The 20,825-nt window shown below is 39.5% G+C and overlaps 2 protein-coding genes across 11 annotated transcripts in view; both read left to right on the top strand.

Moving 5' to 3' along the window:
- LOC306892223 (NLR family CARD domain-containing protein 3-like) overlaps positions 1-1,412 on the top strand; it is a 100,031-nt gene extending 98,619 nt beyond the window's left edge. For 4 of the 7 annotated variants that reach the window (XM_079453152.1, XM_079453155.1, XM_079453153.1 and 1 more), the window contains one exon: positions 276-1,412. In XM_079453152.1, coding sequence (XP_079309278.1) covers positions 276-288 — 13 coding nt within the window. In that variant the 3' untranslated portion in view covers positions 289-1,412. The remainder of the gene's footprint in view (positions 1-275) is intronic. The other 3 variants (XR_013786440.1, XR_013786441.1, XR_013786442.1) reach the window with 1 other exon arrangement.
- A 3,245-nt stretch (positions 1,413-4,657) lies between these two features.
- trmt10b (tRNA methyltransferase 10B) lies at positions 4,658-15,430 on the top strand. 4 transcript variants are annotated; one of them, XM_079453205.1, is made up of 10 exons: positions 4,658-4,772; positions 8,684-8,857; positions 8,981-9,151; positions 9,239-9,344; positions 9,533-9,660; positions 12,862-13,014; positions 13,193-13,271; positions 14,022-14,089; positions 14,171-14,294; positions 14,392-15,430. In XM_079453205.1, exons 3-10 carry the CDS (start codon positions 9,002-9,004, stop codon positions 14,511-14,513), a joined length of 930 nt encoding a protein of 309 aa, XP_079309331.1. In that variant the 5' UTR covers positions 4,658-4,772; positions 8,684-8,857; positions 8,981-9,001; the 3' UTR covers positions 14,514-15,430. The 4 variants fall into 4 exon arrangements, with proteins under 4 accessions (XP_079309331.1, XP_079309333.1, XP_079309332.1 ...); XM_079453207.1 differs by having other exon boundaries at positions 4,716-4,772; positions 14,171-14,320; positions 14,392-15,258; XM_079453206.1 differs by lacking the exon at positions 4,658-4,772 and having other exon boundaries at positions 8,638-8,703; positions 8,769-8,857; positions 14,392-15,212.
- Positions 15,431-20,825: the final 5,395 nt, after the last annotated feature.

The raw sequence follows: 20,825 nt of genomic DNA, 5'->3' as shown, positions 1-20,825 counted from the left end.
TATATTAGTGTTTTTAAAATCATAATCATTATTTGTCATGTAATTGTTTCACACTTCTGCTCCAGTGTCACTGGTATAAATGTGATATTGTTAGCTCTACGTGTATTATTCTCATGTCACTTTGGATGAAAGTGTCAGCTAAATGAATAAATGTAAATGTATAAAGGTGAATGCAATGGCAGATAGATATAAACATCATTCTGACATGATGTCTGTTGATAATGACTGTGATGAGTGGATATTCATATCTGATGTTTCTCTTCAATATTTTACAGTATTGAGACTTGACCGTATCAATTTTCTACAAGAGCTACAAATTACAAAACAAACAACAGTCTTCAGTCATACACAACAAGATGTGTTTACAGGACAAACAGCAGCAGTGAGATCAACATGACAGACGCGTCTGTTAAACATGTGCATTGAGATCTGCATTCAGAATCCTGCAGAACACCTAAAAAATTAACATATTTATTGAAATATTATGTTTCCAGTTCTGACAATAAGTGTATATTTTAAACTGTGATCACTAATATTGTGTTGATACTTCACATATTATAATATTGTAAACAATCCAGTGACATGATAAAGTAAACATGATTTAAAAGATGATTCTTGATATTGTGTTATTGTAAAACTGCAAATAAACAATCGACATCTTCTGTTGACAATCCAACACAGTAATAAAAGATCAATATTAATCAATAGACCAGTAACATAATTTAACTCTCATTTAAGAGCACAGAGGATCTGGGAGCTCAGGGGGCCTAGGGGGCTCTGGCTCAGCAGTTGGGCCGGGGAAGTCAGGGGTGATGGAGCTAGGGGAGTACAGGATGGCGGCCACCGTGGCACTGGGGTCTGCCGTGGGGGTGAGGCTGGCAGCTGTGGACGTGGAGAAGGAGACGGCTGTCTGCAGCATCCTCATAGCTGCCAGCCTCACTCACCAGACCCCAGCACCACGGTGGCCAGCATCCGCATTGCGGCCAGGACGACCACTACACGGAGGTGCTTCTGGTGACCGGTCCTTTCTCGGAAGGTAGGACCGGCCAGTGCAGCGAGGCCACAGCAGAAAAATTAATTATTTGGGGAAAACCCAGGGTGACCATGCAGCCACGGCATATGCCAGTGCCCCACCACGGTGGCGTGATGGGAAATGGAGTCTATGGGGTAACACATGAGAAAACAGGCATGGGGACAGTCAGTGCCGTGACACATAGTATCTTTTTTTGTTATTCTTTCTGTATGGTGATGATGTAAATAATTGTGGTATATACTAGCACTTTGAATCGAAATGTCCGATTATAAATGTATAACACTTGCATTAACTGTCATCAATGTTCATCGTACTGAGAAAATTGCAGTAATACAATGTATACAATGTAAAGTAGTTTTATGTAAAAATGTCTTCAGTATTTGTGTCTCTCGTCTCCTTCACTTTACACACCTGCACAAATGATTCATAGCGATACAAAAATAGTTTGACGAGTTTGACGCAGTGATAAATATATTTTCATCTGAACTGATGCTGTGTGTAACTTCTCATTTCTGACATAACAAATGTCTAAAGATCTTTTTAGTGGTTCTGGAAAAGATGCTTCAGAAGGCACAGAAAACAACTAATGAAATTTTCAAACATGAATCGTCCATCATCGAGTCTTTAACCTCATTGAAAGTGTTTGGGACAGTGAACCTTACGGAACAAATATATGAGAATATACTGCAAAATATAATGCGATATGATACACTGTTTCACAGGGACTTGCACAGGGGGGTTGCTCAGGTTGCCCGGGCAACTACCCATATGCCCTTCTTGACTCACGTTGCCCTCCCGAGGTGGAAAATAAATAAATAAATAAATCATGTACAATGAATGCAGAATTTCACATAAGTCTAGATAAAAAACGCAAAAAGCCTCATTCACCTCCGTATTCGGGCAACGAAAGTGAAAGTCAGAAGAGGAAGGGCGAACTCTGTGGGTTCAGCACTGCACGTGACCGGCCCCTGAGCTGAGACAGCATGAGCGGCCTTAGAAGGAGATTGTCGCGGTTATCGGGTGATACGACTCAACGCCACACGTCTGGATTTCGGCCGGACAGTCCGGATTTTAAGCCCCCGCGTCCGTGGCAGCCTCAAACCAGACACTCATTTGTCCTTCTTTTGTGCTGAATCGGCCTAAACAAAACCCGCTTTAGAACATTTATTGGGACGCAGCAGCATAGCGTCTGACGCCGTAAGATCTCCAGTCAAACAAATGATTGGCTGAAAGAGGTGTCAAATAAATATCTGATATATCATTGGTTAAAAACTTAAACAAGCCTCCACGACGTGGAAGTGGAGTCCACGTGCTGGCTTCGTCACATCATAACGGTAACTTGCTGAAACCTCATTTAATCTGGAATGGACAAAAGAGCACAACTTTATATAAAAAGGCTGTAGAGACACTTTTCATGGATGTCGCTGTGAAGTGGACGTTTGTAGTCAAGGGACATGCGACATGCCAGCACAGAAAAACAAAAGTAACCGACGAGCTGCAGGTACATCTTCCCTTAAGCTTAGGTCAAATATTCATTGCCAGACAATTTTTGAAAAACAGAGTAGGCGATATGATGCACAAAATTGTATTGTAGTTGCGAGTACACCAGAGTCCTATGCAGTTATTCTTGCCTCACTTAATGCTGCAAAGTGTCCTCCTTTTTGGTGTTATGGAAATGGCCACTATTACGTTGTCAGAAAAGGTGAGTTTGTGATGTATAACAAACGAACGATCATCATCATCAAGTTTTGTGAAATGAATTAAAATCTTCATAAATCCAGGCTGAGTTTGCCACGTTTAGCCTAAATAATAAGACAGATAGCTTGCAGACAAGCAGCCTGCTTGTCAGACAGTCGGTTGAATCGTCCCATTGAATCTCCCTCAGACAGTCGGGGGAATCGTCCCATTGAATCTCCCTCAGACAGTCGGTTGAATCGTCCGGTTGAATCGTCCCATTGAATCTCCCTCAGACAGTCGGGGGAATCGGCCCATTGAATCTCCCTCAGACAGTCGGGGGAATCGGCCCATTGAATCTCCCTCAGACAGTCGGGGGAATCGTCCCATTGAATCTCCCTCAGACAGTCGGGGGAATCGTCCCATTGAGTCTCCCTCAGACAGTCGGTTGAATCGTCCCATTGAATCTCCCTCAGACAGTCGGGGGAATCGTCCCATTGAATCTCCCTCAGACAGTCGGTTGAATCGTCCCATTGAATCTCCCTCAGACAGTCGGTTGAATCGTCCGGTTGAATCGTCCCATTGAATCTCCCTCAGACAGTCGGGGGAATCGGCCCATTGAATCTCCCTCAGACAGTCGGGGGAATCGGCCCATTGAATCTCCCTCAGACAGTCGGGGGAATCGTCCCATTGAATCTCCCTCAGACAGTTGGGGGAATCGTCCCATTGAGTCTCCCTCAGACAGTCGGTTGAATCGTCCCATTGAATCTCCCTCAGACAGTCGGGGGAATCGTCCCATTGAATCTCCCTCAGACAGTCGGGGGAATCGTCCCATTGAATCTCCCTCAGACAGTCGGGGGAATCGTCCCATTGAATCTCCCTCAGACAGTCGGGGGAATCGTCCCATTGAATCTCCCTCAGACAGTCGGTTGAATCGTCCCATTGAATCTCCCTCAGACAGTCGGGGGAATCGTCCCATTGAATCTTCCTCAGACAGTCGGGGGAATCGTCCCATTGAATCTTCCTCAGACAGTCGGGGGAATCGTCCCATTGAATCTCCCTCAGACAGTCGGTTGAATCGTCCCATTGAATCTCCCTCAGACAGTCGGGGGAATCGTCCCATTGAATCTCCCTCAGACAGTCGGGGGAATCGTCCCATTGAATCTCCCTCAGACAGTCGGGGGAATCGTCCCATTGAATCTCCCTCAGACAGTCGGGGGAATCGTCCCATTGAATCTTCCTCAGACAGTCGGGGGAATCGTCCCATTGAATCTCCCTCAGACAGTCGGGGGAATCGTCCCATTGAATCTCCCTCAGACAGTCGGGGGAATCGTCCCATTGAATCTCCCTCAGACAGTCGGGGGAATCGTCCCATTGAATCTTCCTCAGACAGTCGGGGGAATCGTCCCATTGAATCTTCCTCAGACAGTCGGGGGAATCGTCCCATTGAATCTCCCTCAGACAGTCGGGGGAATCGTCCCATTGAATCTCCCTCAGACAGTCGGGGGAATCGTCCCATTGAATCTCTCTCAGACAGTCAAGGGAATTTTCCCCTTGAATCTCCCTATGCAGCCAGAGGAACCGTTTTTCTGTGTCCCCTACACTGTGCCAGTAGTGTACTTCATCTGAATCCCTATCACACAGCAACTGGTCATTCACCGTTGACTCATGATGTGAGTATACGTTGAAATGGCAGCTGGCATGACTCGAAGATGAATTTTCAATCACAGGATTCCTCCAAAGTATTGTCTAAAAATATCCTCTTTTTTGTCACACACATTTTCCCTTTTTAAAATGGAAAACGTGTGTAGGCTGTTGACTGATTTGACCCTTTTGATAAAGTCCAAATATCTGTAAAATACAAAAAACTAAGAAAATGTAGAACGTGTACTAACAAACTGAAGAACACTGAGAAACGTATATTATCGAATGAGGAGGTGTTTCAGAAACAGGAAATAATCAATGAATACATGATTTTACATACATATCACAGTAGGTGGCGGTATGCACCTTTTTACATTAGAAAGTGACGTCATCAAGGTCCGACAGCGTCTCACGAGTTGTGGTTCTTGTCGCTACCCGATCCGTCCCGGAAACACGATTTGTACGGCGCATGCGCGAAACGGACGTCACTTCCGGTCTGAAATCAATCGAAACACTTTACGGCAGTTTCGGGTATTATTTATAATATAATTATTATTATGCTTTACACTCGCCACCCGATACGCCCACTGCGTTTTTATAGATTTTGTATTACATTTATTAGTAAGTGTATTTATTATATCTGTAGGCCTATACGTTTATTTTTTCTTAATGTGTTTCTTAAGCTGCTTTGATATATTTCCTGGCTTGTTAAATTGTTGCTGCATTATAATGCCTGTTTGTTATAAAAAATAACTACTAAATGTGGCATAAATTCACTTTGTTGAATTAAATAAATGGTCAAATTAAACTGAATTGTTTAAATTCTCTAGACAGACTTTGGAAAATACAGATGTGTTTCTTTCATTTAATTTTCTAAAGAGGGTTCTACTTAACTGTTCTAGATTGTTTAACAAATGTCTGCATTAAAGAAACACACAGAATAAAGTTATATATGCATTGATTTAATTTATTCATACATTTGTTCTCACTCACTCACACACTCTCTCTCTCATTCACACACACACACTCTCTCTCTCTCTCTCTCTCTCTCTCTCTCTCTCTCTCTCTCTCTCTCTCTCTCTCTCAATCACTCACAATCTCTCTCACTCACACACTCGCTCTCTCTCTCAATCACTCACACTCTCTCTCAATCACTCACACTCTCTCTCATTCACACACACACACACACACACACACACACACACACACACACACACACACACACACACACACACACACACACACACACACACACACACACACACACACACACACACACACACACACACACACACACACACACACACACACACACACACACACACACACACACACACACACACACACACACACACACACACACACACACACACACACACACACACACACACACACACACACACACACACACACACACACACACACACACACACACACACACACACACACACACACACACACACACACACACACACACACACACACACACACACACACACACACACACACACACACACACACACACACACACACACACACACACACACACACACACACACACACACACACACACACACACACACACACACACACACACACACACACACACACACACACACACACACACACACACACACACACACACACACACACACACACACACACACACACACACACACACACACACACACACACACACACACACACACACACACACACACACACACACACACTATCTCTCTCTTAATCTCTCACACTCACTCGCACATACACACACTCCCACACTACATTTCTCATTGTTGAACATAGCATTGACCTTTAGGCCTTGTTCATCAACACAATATGACAAAAATGTTTCCATGTCTTCTTGGTAGTAAAATATAAACAAAAAGTCATCCTTCGCCTCACAGAATTGACCCCCCAGGAGGTTCTTGGTGGCATTTTGTCTATCACCCCTGTTCATCTGCAAAAAGGCCGGCTCCGTCACCTCCCCACGGAATAAGTGTCTGTGATTCTGTACCCAGTCCCACGCTGTATTTAGGTCTCGCACAATGGTTGGGTGCGAGCTATTGGTTGCACCTATTGAAGTAAGTGAAGTTTATGTTGCATTCTAATTGGTTGACTAAATTATTTCTTGCATACTAAAATGGCACAACATTTAAACTATTTATTCAGCATGCATGCAAATGTTTAATGTATAACCACTTCTGTATAATAATTTACCTTATCAATGTCCTTGTCATCCACTACTCTTCTGCTGGGTGACAGTTTGGTGGTGGTGAATTTCGACACCCTAAACACAGTCTCAACGATCCCCTGAAGGAGTTGGGATGCTTCTTCAGTCCAGTATGCAAACCTCTGTCCATGCCTTTGAAATATATGTAAACGTATATGAACTCTATTTAATAGCTTTAGCTTACTTAATACAGCCAAGATACTGAAATTATATCTGTAGAATCTATCATACCCTTCTATGCAAAATCTTTCCATGAGGTTAATGCACCACCACTGGCGAATTAATGGCACCTCCTCCTGAAACACACAAACACAAAAACAATTTACACATATCAGTAGTTAAATGACATACTTGTGTGAAAAATTCAGCTTACCTCTGTGAATGTTAAGGGACATGATGTGCAGATGCTGAGAGCATACTGTGAAACACAAATTACACTGAAAGACTTGCATGTAGACACCGCAAGAATCCCCACTGGACTGTTGAGGAAAAACTGGAAAAGGAAAAGTGCATCCACAGTTAGTTTAAAAAACAACTGTTGCAACTGCCTCTGATGCCACAGTGATTGCCAGTTCCAGGGTTATTATAGCACTCTGCAAGAACAGCACTCTTCTTTACTCGGACAGGACAACTAGCCGCATGTACTGTTTAGTTGGGCCGGCGTAGAAGAGTCTGTCGCCTGTTTAAATAAGAAAAAAAAGCATGAAAGTTGCAGTCAAAATTCATATTATCTGACTATCTGATATCGATAACAGTCAATAAAAACATGACATCAATTTAACCAATTTTTTATATAAATTGATTTTATAACCAATAACACAATTCAATCCTACAGGAATCATGCCCAAACCAAACTGCAAGGAATGACATTTGTAATGGTTTTAATAGTAAAAGCTAATAGTTCATAGTAGTATTTTAATGGAAATAATTTGCATCTCTGTGAAGGTTTTTATAGTTTTCTAGATGGTCAGTTCTCCTTTTTGTTAAATATAAAATCGCTTAACGCTACTTAATTCGAAGATGCCCGGTAGGACAGTCAGGAATTTCTCCTTTTAAGATACATTTTTGAAGTCTTTCGTGAAAATTTTTTTTTTTTATTTATTAACATTGTAGAACATTAACAAAAAAAGACAATCATAGTTTAACATTCACAACCAACCTTAGCTTACATACAAATATTAGAACATAATATTCATATCATTCATAAATACAATGAAGACAGTGAAAAAAAATACATAAATAAATAAACAAATAATAAATTAAACGAAGTAGTGGAGTAGGAAGTTATTCAAATTATAAAACCAAAATCTTCCAACACTGAGTACAAATACACTGCTTTAGGGCTTTTCAACTTTTTCACGGTCATTAAATATACCCTGAATTCCTCCTTGAAAGCCACTAACCGTGGAGGAATTTTGAAAAATGTACATTTGTGTATATAAAATTTCAATAAAAGCAACACATTATTAATTACAAAAAATAACTTTTTATCCTTAATTAATAGTCCAAACTTAATAAGTTCCCACGACAATATCAGCCTTACAGGTAATCTTTGTTGCAACCAGCTCAACGCATCGTTCCAGAATATGGTTACCAAATTGCACTGATAAAATAAGTGTTCAACCGTTTCTATCTCTACCTTGCATATTTGACATACATTTGAATCACCAACGTTAAATCTTACTCTTAAAAATTCTTTTGTTGGATATATATGATTCAGAATTTTAAAATGCACCTCTTTACATTTAGGATGTAGTTTAGGAGTTATCATTGAATAAATGAAAGGGGTTTGGCTGCACGACGTTTTTTTTTTTTTTTTTTTTTTTTTTTTTTTTATTGAACAAATATTCATGTACAAACATTATGGCAATGATAACAGTTCTTACCCATAAACGTACAAAACGGGTGCAGGTGCATAACATACACACAAACAAGAAAAAACGTTAAATAATAATACAAGTTTGGCTGCACGACGTAACCGAGCTGTTCCCAGGTCGAGAAAACTGTCGTAAAACGTCGGCGATAACAGGAAGTGACGTCAGTTTCACGCATGCGCGGAACAAATCGTGTTTCCGGGACGGATCGGGTAGCGACAGTTCTACATGAAGTTGAGGAGGTGTGTGCGTGGAAATTCGCCAGTTTAGAAAAATGCTGTGACGTTTATTTCTTATTTATTTGTAGCTTTCTCGGATCGTTTCCTGTATAATTAAATGTGACGAGAAAGGTTTGATCTCAGCCATAACATCAGACCCGTCGATGCACATGTTTCGGTGTGTACCGTTATCCATTTTCGTCTTACCTTTTACCTGACAGTAGCAGTATGTTTCCTTGAAACGTAGAACATTTATTTATTATAAAAAGATTACGACTTTCTCTGTGGTTGTGTTTGTAAGGATACGTCACAAGTAATACGAATGGAGGAAGAAACGCTTCAGGGGCAGCGTTGTTATGATGAAAGGCTGTCCCGAACAAACGAAGCCGTGATCCCCGATTTATTAGATTTTCTGCGTATCGATGTGGAGCTCGATCCTGTTGGTAGCGACAGAGAAGAAAACGCGTGTTCTGTAAGATGACCTTGATGCAGAGAAGCAGTCCTAGCAGAGAGAACCTGTTATTCCAGTCACATGTTTTATTTATTGATTTATTTGTAGAAAAATGTCATGCGAAAGCAGCGTAACTGGGAGAGAAGAGTCGAGGCGAAAAAAGGCAAAAGAAAAGAGGAGAAGCAAAGAAAGAAGCTCAACGGTAGAAATAAAGGTGATATTTAACTAGTGTTTTAAAGATACTTTTGGAATGTCCATCTCATTAGGTTCATGTGAGGCAAAGTGTTGCATCTCAAATATTTTGTGCACATGGATCAAGAGACAGACTGACTTGTATCTTGTCTTTGCGATAATTATTATTGTTTTTAACGATAACAATAGTTAAAAACGTTTGTTTTGCAGATATTTATGGACCCCAGCTTAACAAGCGTGTTATGAAAGCGACTACAAAAGAGAGACTGGAGGATGCCAGAGGCGCAGGCCTGGTTCTGTGTGTGGACCTCAACATGACTGATCACATGTCACATAAAGTAAGCTTTGCATAACGGTAACACAAACACACATTTTACACACAACGGACTACTTGCACTACTTCCGCGTTCTCCTCGATGCGGCTCACTCATTGCTGGTAACAGTCTGCATGCTGAGATCATAGTAAATAATTTTAATCTTTGGGATGGTCACTTAGGCCACGTTTACATGATGAAAAACTGAAACGTTTTTCTTTTGCGTTTTTGAAAGGTTTCACGTACACACGGCAACGTTATCATAACATTCCGCGTTTACACAGATCGACAAAAATGACTAAAACACTGTATTACGCATGCCACGCCAGAAGTTGGTGGGATCACTTTGTAAAGAAAAAATACCAGAGTACCTGATGATTGATTGACGGTTTATTGGAAGGCAGACTTCCGTCGCTAAAGAGACAATACAATACAGAGCGCTGCATTTCTCCTCATTTATAGTGAAAGAAGCGTGCGCACATATACAAACAAACAAACAAGATGGCGAAAAGTTTGGATATTCTTCCATCTTCTCGTCCTCCCGGGTCTGATCCAAAAGCCCCGTTTAAAAACCCTTCGTCGTTGTGAATGAGTGTTAAGATTTTGCTGTAGGTAAATAATGGTTCTAGCACTGGTGTAGTAAATCTACAGTTTGCTGGAGAAGCGTTAACAAACTATTGCTTTTTTCTTCTTCATTGTGTTTGGGTGTACATGCGCATACCACACCCCCACACCTAATACGCATTCGCACAATGTCATTTTCTCATTCTTGCGTACTTCCGGGGTTTACACGGAAATGAGAACGCTGTGGTCTTCAAAAACGTTCACGTTTTCAAAAGTTCGCGTTATCTGTTCCCTAAAATGCCGTTTCCGTGTAAACGGACAGCCAAATCGCATAAATTGTTTTGCGCTTTCACTTGAAAACGGTCTCGTGTAAACGGCCCCTTAAAGGCGGGGTGTCCGATTTCTCTTAGCCGTTGTCATGGTCAAATCACATAAACAAACACACCCCTACCCCATCTTTCGCTTTCGTCAACGCCAGTTTCAACTTATGTCCGTCCTGTGCGCTGTGCACCTTACTGCTACAAGGTTGTTTTGGTACTCAGTACGACTTTGTCTTAACAAGCGTAATCCGGAAATTGGACACCCGATCATTTTAGTGACGTTAACATGCTTTAATGTGGGTTTAAATGACAGATCTTAACTTAGCAGAATTTCACCTATTATATTTTATGAACGCATACTCAACTCATGCATAATAAAGCCATTGTATGCACCCCGCAGTCCATCACTTACCTAAATGGTGTTAGTATCATTCATGTATTATAGGCATGTAACGATTCACTGAACTCGCGATGCGATACGATTCACGATACTGGTTTCACGATACGATTTTATCACAATTTTTTTGTACAAAATGAGATTTAAGAAAGATAAATGAAAAAGTTTCCTTTTATTATTTTATTCTCACTCAGACAAAATGCTGTACATTTCTTTCTGAAAATAAAAAATATCTTTGTCAATAACAAAACTAAATTGAAATATTAAAACAAATCCCAAATAAAATAAATACAAATAAAATAAATCTTTTCATATAAACAAACTAAGTCGCCGCGAGTGGGGCTGCAAATCCGCCGGTCAGTGTGGTTTGGCCCACTAACAGGTTTTTACGTGCAGACGGCGGTGACTGGAGCTTCTCACTGTGGTGACGGTTTGTATGCTGCATCATGTTTGTTGTGCTATTGGTGTATATTAACATCTTCTTGCAGTATCTGCACACAGTTTTTGTTTTGTCCGTTACCACCTCACCTTTTTCATTTTTAGTCTTCGGAAAGCCAAAATGCCGCCACACGTCCGATTTGAATGAGTTTGGGGCATCCTCAATATCAACGTCACCTACACTTGACGCCGCCATTTTTGCTTCTGTTAAAAGCTACAGCTTTTTCGCTGCTATCGCGCCTGTAAAGCGAGGTCAGAATGTAGGCTACTGCTTCAGCGCCCCCTGCTGTTTAAAACGTGTATCGCGATTCTTTTAACATCTCAACCGACACGAATCATCACATATTTTCATCGATTTTCAACCGGCTTGGAGTGCATCGTTACATCCCTAATGTATTATATTTCATACATTTAAATGACAATAATATTACACCATACAATGATTGTTAAATGTGATATGTGGCTTTTAAATTAATTAGATGTTCATTCACATTGGAAAGCATTTAAAGATGAGTCTAATAATGAGTGGCTAATAAATACGCTAACTGCACAACATTTTGTGACATTTATTCTTTAACATTATAACTACACTTTTTACATAGGTCTATAGCTATTGACAAAAATTGCATTTAGTTATAGATAGGATTTGTCAATTAAATAACCACACAACATAGTGATCCAAACATGTAATAAAAACTTGTTTGTCAGGTCCGTGCTCTCTTACGCATTAAATACTTTATTTGAAAGGGATAGTTCACCCAAAAATGAAAATTCTGTCATCATTTGCGCACCCTCATGTAATTCCATACTTGTGTATATATTACTTAGCTCTGATGAACACAGAGACAGATATTTGGAAGAATGTTAGACATTTCGGGATATCGTTGACTACGATAGCAGACTAATTTAATGGAAGTCTTTGGTTTTCTAAATTCTTCTAAATATCTCCTTTTGTGTTTTTTAGAACCAAAAAATCCTCCTATGGTAGTGGATGATGTCCCAGAACTGAAAATTGCTAACATTCTTCCAAATATCTTTCTCTGTGTTCATCGGAACAAAGAAATGTATACAGGTTTTAAACATCCTGAGGGTGAGTATTTGACAGGAGATAGATTTTATGGTGATGTGCCTTTAAGTCTGCAATTGTTCAATCAAAACAGCGCTTTCCCTGTTGATTCCCTGTTAGTCTCCTTCAGCTTGAGATTTGCATTCGGAGCTGTGTGTCAGGAGGAAAAGCGAAACGCTATCATTCACCAGCCATTGCTTTCTCAGATATCAAAAAGAACATCTGTGATGTTTAGAATATTTCTTATGTCGCATGTTTCATGTATTGTAAATACATGAAATCGTACGGCTCACTGTGTACATCACGAGGCTACGTGCAAGTAGTCAATATCCCTGTGAGTTGTTGTAAGGAATGCGTAGTTAAACTTTCTACTCAAACTACTTGTCCACTGTATTTACTTATCCGTAGTGATCTTTTTTCTTTTGACATTTTTTCTTTAGGAAATCAGCCGTCTTGCAGGTCAGATTAGGCGCCTTTATGGATCGAATAAAAAAGCTTTGCGGCCATTCCACATTTTCCTGACAGAATTGAAGGAGGACAGTCTGCTGTATAAAGAATGTGTTCGGATGAATGACGGATTCCTGAATTATTTGGTTGGTAAATAGTCCTGCCATTTGTCAGATTTTTCTCAATGTTTTAAATCCAAGTTTAATCCTTATTTAATGATGTTGAAGAATTCAAGTAATCATTAGAAGAATTATTGTTGTAATTATATATATATATATTAGTTTTGTTGTGGAGGTGACCCATTACACACTCTGTATTTGACAGATGGATGTGACAGATGAGAGCTGGTTTCATCTGTTCCCCGCTGAGGATGTGATATATTTAACCCCAGACGCAAATGAAGGTTTATGTCTGACATACTATAATTAGCAATAAAGCAATTTTCTAGGTTTTACACTAGGTTTCATTTTTTGTGTTAAACTCTACACCCTAACCATCAAAATATTGAAACACCCCAAATCTTTATTTGTTTTCTTCATATGGGAATAATAGTAAACTCATCAAAACAATGGAATGACTATTGTGATTCAGAATTGTATTGTAATTAAAACTATGTTATTGTAGTGTCTTTAAAGCAGCCACCATTTGCCAAATATTTTCAAAAGCTATAAGCTTATAAAATGCTGTGAAGGTGATTTTGCTACAGTTCTGAAATAATTCATGTCTTTTTCTTTGTGACTAATCCATCTATTTTTTATCATATATATATATATATATATATATATATATTTGTAATAAAATTTAGCTGTCAAACAAGTGAAATTATTACAGCAATTAAAATGCACACTGTTTTTAATGTGATAAAGAGAAAGTCTAAACATGTAATATAAGATATACAGTAAAAATTGTTTAAGTAGTTATATTACATGACCAAGTAAAGCTAGTCAACCTGGTGCACGCTATTTTAGTGACGTTTGTAGAAGTTCCTATACGGCTAGAACAGCATGTTTCTATTTTGCTTCAGATGTTTCTTTTCATTGAATTGCAAAATTGTAATTATGTAAATGTATGCATACAGCTTAATGTAATGAAAGCCCTTATGAAGTGAAAATGTGTATATAATTGTGATTTCTAAAATTCTTTTTGATTTTAGCCTTAGAACGTGTGGATGAAGATAAAGTTTATATCCTTGGCGGTTTAGTGGATGAAAGCATACAAAAGGTGGTCATTTATTAAGAATCGTTGATAGATGCTCTTCCAAAACAAAAAGCTAAGCCATTGACATAGACTTGATATTGACAGAAAATAAGTTACAAAAGAGCAAAAGAACTTGGAGTCTGCACGATGAGACTGCCTATTGATGAATACATGGTGAAGAAGTCCAACCCCAAAAACTTCCACTCCAAAATCTTAGCCATCAACCAAGGTAGAAAATGTTTGCAATCAACCAACGTAAGCACTTTTGCATGCTTAATTCATAATCATTTTGATCATTTACAATTGACCATGCTTTTGCATTTCAGTGTTTGAAATCTTGCTGGCTTTTTGCGAGACCAAGGATTGGACTTCAGCTCTGGCTTCTGGTATCCCACCTGGAAAGGGTTATGTGGTGACTTCACAAATGTCCTCAGAGTTTGGACACTGATTTCCTGGGGCTCTGGAGGGCCAATCAGCGACAACCTCTGAGTGACCAAAGAATATGAGGCAATGTTTGCACAGTATATTTATTACATAGTCACCGTTACTGTATTACACTATGCCTGTCGTGGTTTTCAGGCTGGAGATGTTACTTGAATTGCTAATATTTAAAATATTTTGCTTTATCTTTTGTGTATCATTTGACTTGATTCTCAGGAATAGTGTATATAGCAAATTTTGAGTTAATAGACATTTTGGGAGCACTAAAGAAAGCTATTGAATTATAACACTGATATTCTAAAGTCTTGGCTCTTTTGCTGTGTTTTTATTTTGACACCAAAAAATCTCATTCATTAAGGGAATATTGTCTTTGTCTTAAGCAACCCAATAATTAAATGACACGTGCCACTTTTGTAAAATGAATGATCTTTTTGTCTATGCATATGTTTTCATTCAAATTAAATAACAGTTTTGCCTTGTTGAAGAGCAGTATTACAAAAACGCATTACAGAGAGTATTACTGGTATTCTTTTATGGAGAGTACTGCGGTTACTCCGAGTGATACAATTATAACATCCACTGGGAGACATGTGCCATAATAACCAAATATGCCAAAATATTTTAGCTTTAAGATGTGTTTAATAAAAACTTGAACAAGCTGGAGGTTTGAATTAATAAATGAAAACAATCAGCCCTTATCTTGAGTAGGAACATTTTAGTTGACCTTCTATTTTGATTTGTAGAATGCATTGTTGGTTTGGAAATTATTAAGACATTACTAAGAAAGACATAATATTCTGAAACAAGCATTTTATTTAGATTGATATTCATTTCAATTTTATAATTCAAGATCACAATAAAAACTAAATGTATCACATGGTCATATTAATAACGTTAGAAAATAAGTGTTGAAAATAAATCTTGTTTTAAATGCAAACTAAAGACTTCTAAAACAGATGCAGTGGCTTACAATTTTTTAAACTTTACAAAACGATTTTTAAGATGATCGTTATCAGTGTATATAAATGTAACCGTATCCAAATGTTTAGCTGTAACCTTATATGTAATCGTGTCCTCTGAACGTTTCACCTAATAATCGTCCTCTGATGTGGATTAGCAATCAAGACACGTCTATATAAAGCAACTACCTCCAGGCTGAGGCACTGACAAAATGGCTGAACAAAAAAAACAAGAAAAGATTAAGTAAATGTCCTTCTAGAGGAGGTGGGGCTAAATAAAGATATTGCCAGATTTAAAGGACATCATACAAATAAGGAGAAACAAAACATCTGGGAGGACATTGCTACCAAATTAACAGCAACCAGGGGGTTAAAAGATCGGGTAAGGAGGTCCGCAAGAAGTGGCAGGGTTTTGCAAGTCTGGCAAAAAGGAAGAGGGGTTCAGCTGGAGAAGGAGAAACTAGATAATGTCTTGAAAGACATTAGGCAATCCCTTAAAGAAGCCAACAAGAGGGATACCAATTTTCAACAGCAGCTCATTGAGCTCAAGAAGGCCAAGCTGGCCTTAGAAGAGAGAAGACTTGCATTAGAGGAGATGAAGTCTGTGCCAATTACCTTGCCAGAAGAGTCAGGTAATCTGCTCTCCTGTAGCTCAAACAACAAGAGTGTGGGTTTGATTCCCAGGGAAAGCAAGAACTGACATAATGTAAAATGTGTACCTTGAATGCAGTGTATGGCATTTTGGATAAAAGAGTCTGCCAACTGCATACATGTTCTGTTATTTCTTGTGTAATTTGAAATGTTTTATATATGTAGTTATGACTCAGCATTATTTCATAAGCATGTAAGTTTCAATAATACTAATATATAGTCTATATATCAAGGGTAAAGTAGCACAAATATATGTACTTCATCTAGCCATTTCTACAGGTACAGACAAAAAAAGTTTATTGCAGACATGTTTCACCAGCACTGTTCTATGTATACATATTAAGAAGCACAAATTCTGGTCATTCCAAACAGAGGATAGATTAAAGGAATATGTAATCTATACAATTTCTAAGCATGCCACACCTTCACCTACTTCAGGGCAGGGCCTAATGTGATTACTGAAATTGGTGACAAGCAGTCGGATATGTGAACATTATCAAGGCCTGATAACCTTCACATGGTTCCTTCAAATAAATTAGTATAGTATATAGAGTTTACACCTCAGTAGACTTGCAAAGGAAATCATGGCTGCACTACAGCGTGTTCTTCAGTTAAGGGACAGAGACGACCACGAAGTAGATTGGTGACATTAAATGCCTTCATTAGACAGCATCAAAACCAATTGGATATCCTTGATGACATGGCTATAATTGGGAGATAACTGCTGAATAGCATCGGACCTCAGCTGATGCGTCCCACCAGGAGAAATTTTGCCTTGTCCAACTCTTAGCAGCATTGAGATTTTATGCAACAGGCAGCTTTCTCCAGCAACTTGATGATGGGCTTGGATTATGTAAAGCATCAGTGTCAAGAGCTGTTCAAGTAGTCACCAATGCATTACTTCCACTTGCTGTGGAACACATAACATGTCCTGCATTAATACAGGAAATCACAGAAATACAAAAGTATTTTGTTACACATCATCACATCCCACAGGTCATCGGAGTGATTGATGGTACCTTGATCCCGATCCTTACACCATCTGTGGACGGCCATGTGCTGTATATATATAAACCGCAAAGGGTATGCAGCTGTCAACTGCCAGGTGATCTGTGACCATAAGGGTTTGATCACAGACATTGTGGCAAGGTGGCCCGACGTCTCCTTCATGTTCACCAATTAATCTGTGGGTCAGGAGGCACAAACTCAAAGGGACAGTGGAGGCTGCTTGGGGACAGTGGTCACCCCTGTGGCTAATCCTATGAATGTCAGGGACACAGATTTCAACAAAGCACACCGTGTTGCACGTAGTATTGTAGGGAGATTGAAGCTGTGCTTTCGGGCTATTCACCAGTCCAGCGGGGGTCTTCTGTTTGCTCCACAACAGTGCTGTGCAGTAATAATAGTAACAGCTATGTTACATAGAGGTGCAGATGAGAGTGCCCTTACTTAACAGGGAAGAAGATGAAGAGGTGGTGGAGGAGGACGAAGAAGAAAATGGCATGGGACCACATGCTGGCCAACCAAGAAATGCCCAATACATGGCCGGTTTTCGTGCACGTCAACAAGTCATTGACATATTTTTTATTTTATCTCTATTTTTCCCAGTCTTTGAAGTATTTTCTACATTTCTTATTTTATTAATTTTTTTGCAGTCATTTAATTTAGATGTGCATTTGTAATGTTTTTGCTTGTTACCTGTCCTCATTTTTAAAAAAGAACAATAAAGTACAATCAAAACATATTATCACAATGTACTTGAATAAAGTTAAAGGTGTAATCTGCCGGTTGTCCTGTAGGTGACCTCATAACTCTGTCTTCTTGCGATACACTTACAGCTTTACGATTACTCCAGAGCACTCGTAGATCTACGATCATTTTCAAGTGTTACTTAGGTTTCGATACTTTTAATATTAAGATCACTCATACGGTCGTTTTAACGATCAATTTAGGCTTACGATGCTTTTGGGAAATGCAGCCCAGATCAATAGCATCTGTCTGCAGACGAGATGCACTCTCAGCCGCGCATGCGCACTTGTCACATGAACGCTCTAACGTATTTCACGGGGTGAACTGTAAGATTCTATTCATAAAATGTAAAGGTTACTGCTTTTTAAGAGTACCGTGAATACTGGTGGTTCGGGTCAAGGCCAGGTATTTATTATAATTATAGCTGAAATACATTACTGAACATCTGCACTAATAATGAAAATACATTACTAAATAAAACCTTTTCTTGTAGTACACGTATTCTTCCGGCCTAAAATTATAAACAAACACACATATATACATAAATTACTCATTCTACAATAAACAGGTGCTTGTTAATCAATGGTTTAATGATAAAGTTTTATTATGTAGACATGCTATATATATATATAGCATATTCCTTTTTTGCAACCTAAACACAGGCTGCTGATCACATCTCAGGAAGGCTTTGGACTCCTCTGTATAGTGGGCAAACAATTTTCCATGACTGGAAAATAGTGATTGAATGTTAGATGATTCCTTTCTCATAATAGCTTTAAATATTCAAAATACAAACAATTCCATACAGGTCCAGTCCAAAGTTCTCCATTAACATGACGCACCACCATTTCCTCAGCTCTACCATGTCCTGTCTCAAAGTTATTGAAAACTGTACTAATACTTACAATTGTGTAGTCAAATGGGGCATCCAGCACAATGTACAATGCAGACTATAAATGAAAGAGACGTCAGTATTATGGCACAACAATATAATATTAACTACAAACATAATGTACATCTTACCATCAACATAAACACACCACAGTCGTTGCCATATGATTGTACTGGAAAACCCTTAAATATAATGAAAGGAGGGAATAAGCCAAATTTCATAGAAAGATAGATACATAAGACTTAAAGAGAGGGATGGGATAGATAAATGGATGATACGATTTAGATAGATAGATTTGAATAGACAGACGGATATATGGATGGATAGATAGCCAACCTGCATATCAAGGCCTGTTTTTTCAGTCCATTTTATGGGTTTTATCCTATGTGCAATGGCCCTGTCAAAAATGCAAAAAACAAATACGTTAATAATAATTTCTGTGTAGAAATATAAGGCTGTATAAGCTTATGTACTGTATGCACAAGGTTATTGAATATATAAATACTCCGAATTATCTGAATATTTATTCTCTCCATATCTGTCTCTAATGCATAGACCGCGGAACTGGGGGGGCCAGGGGGGCTACGGCCCGGGCAACTTTTGTACTCTGACAAACTATCTGATATGAATAAAAGCCTAAGTTGTATCCGTGTTTTTACGAGCCAAACAATACTAGTCACCACACAGCTTCACTCACTCTCACCAACTGCTGCGATAAAAAAAACTCACACTGACTACAGCATTTTGATTTGAAATTAGTGTGCATTGTTTATCAACTACGACGTTACGTTGACGTAGTTACTAGGTCTGTCATGTGAGAGCATCGTCGCGAGCTAACAGCGGGCACCTGTTTAACCGCTGGCGGAATTACCAGGCTGCGACAATGAAGGGACAGAAGTCAATGTCAGATTTTTAACAAATAAACTGGCAAAACAAAATGAGCAAACTACTCCAGCTTCCACTGTCGCCTCAACAACAGACCCGGAGCGTCCATCTCCACCACAGACTCCTCCGGCTTCAAGCCAAGCTACCGACAGCCACTGTACAAGTGAGTGCTGCGGGGGATCTCACAAAACCCTGCTGTTCTTATGAAGACCAAAAAGGTACAGGGGACTGGGTCTTCACAACAACACATCAATCTGATAATAATGTCTTGACTTGTGATGATAATGACTATGATGTTGATTTAGATTCAAGGCAGCAAGATGAGTTGTGGTTGTGGACTGGATGTACTTTATGTGTTTGCTATAGTTTCATCTGTGCGTTTATGTGTAAATAGGCTTGGCCTGTTGTGTGTGAATGTAAGTGGGATCAGAGGGGTTAATCTGAGGAAACATGTGTGCGTGTTCATCATGTGTGTACTGTAGATGTGACTGTGTGGTGTCGGAATAAAATAAAGTGCTCCCCCAGCAAACACAACCATGTGGGGCCCAAATGGGTTGCACTTGGGCTGATATCTGGGGCCCACCTGGGCAACCCAACTGGGACCCAGCTAATTTTGTCCGCAGTTTCCATGGTGGCCCCACATGTGTTAGCCCACATGGGCTTATGATGGGCCCTTAATAGACACCATACAGGCCCCACTTGGGTTAACCAGATAGCTCCCATTTGGTGTCTACAGGTGTATGCCTAGATGGGTTAATGATGGGACCCAGCTAGGTCTTATATGGGTCTCCTATGGGCCACAGTTAGTATACATATGGGCTAATTTATTTGTATATACTGTATAGTTTGTATGGGTTAAATTATTTTACGCTAAATCCAAACATTTATCTTATAAAAATCCTAAAGGTATTGTGATGAATAGGGCACCTGAGGTATGAGTGATGGACACGCCCTTTAATTTGAAATAATGGACGTGGTTAATTAAATGAGTGGTTACAGCTGATTCGAGAGGAGAGGATCATTATTTAAGCATGGCTTGAGTTCTACTCGGGAGGATTTGGGTCGAGCTCTCACCTGTGGGGAAACGTTAAACGGCCGCTCGAGGTAACTAGTATCTCCGGCGGTGAAGACAGACAGTTAGTGGGGGGCTTCCTGTGTTAGATAGTGAGGTGTACGACTTGGA

Source organism: Barbatula barbatula (genome assembly GCF_947034865.1).
Source record: "Barbatula barbatula genome assembly, chromosome: 1".
Classification (NCBI taxonomy): Eukaryota; Metazoa; Chordata; class Actinopteri; order Cypriniformes; family Nemacheilidae; genus Barbatula; species Barbatula barbatula.
Note: the sequence above shows the minus strand (reverse complement) of the source record. Positions and strands in the feature narration are given on the sequence as shown.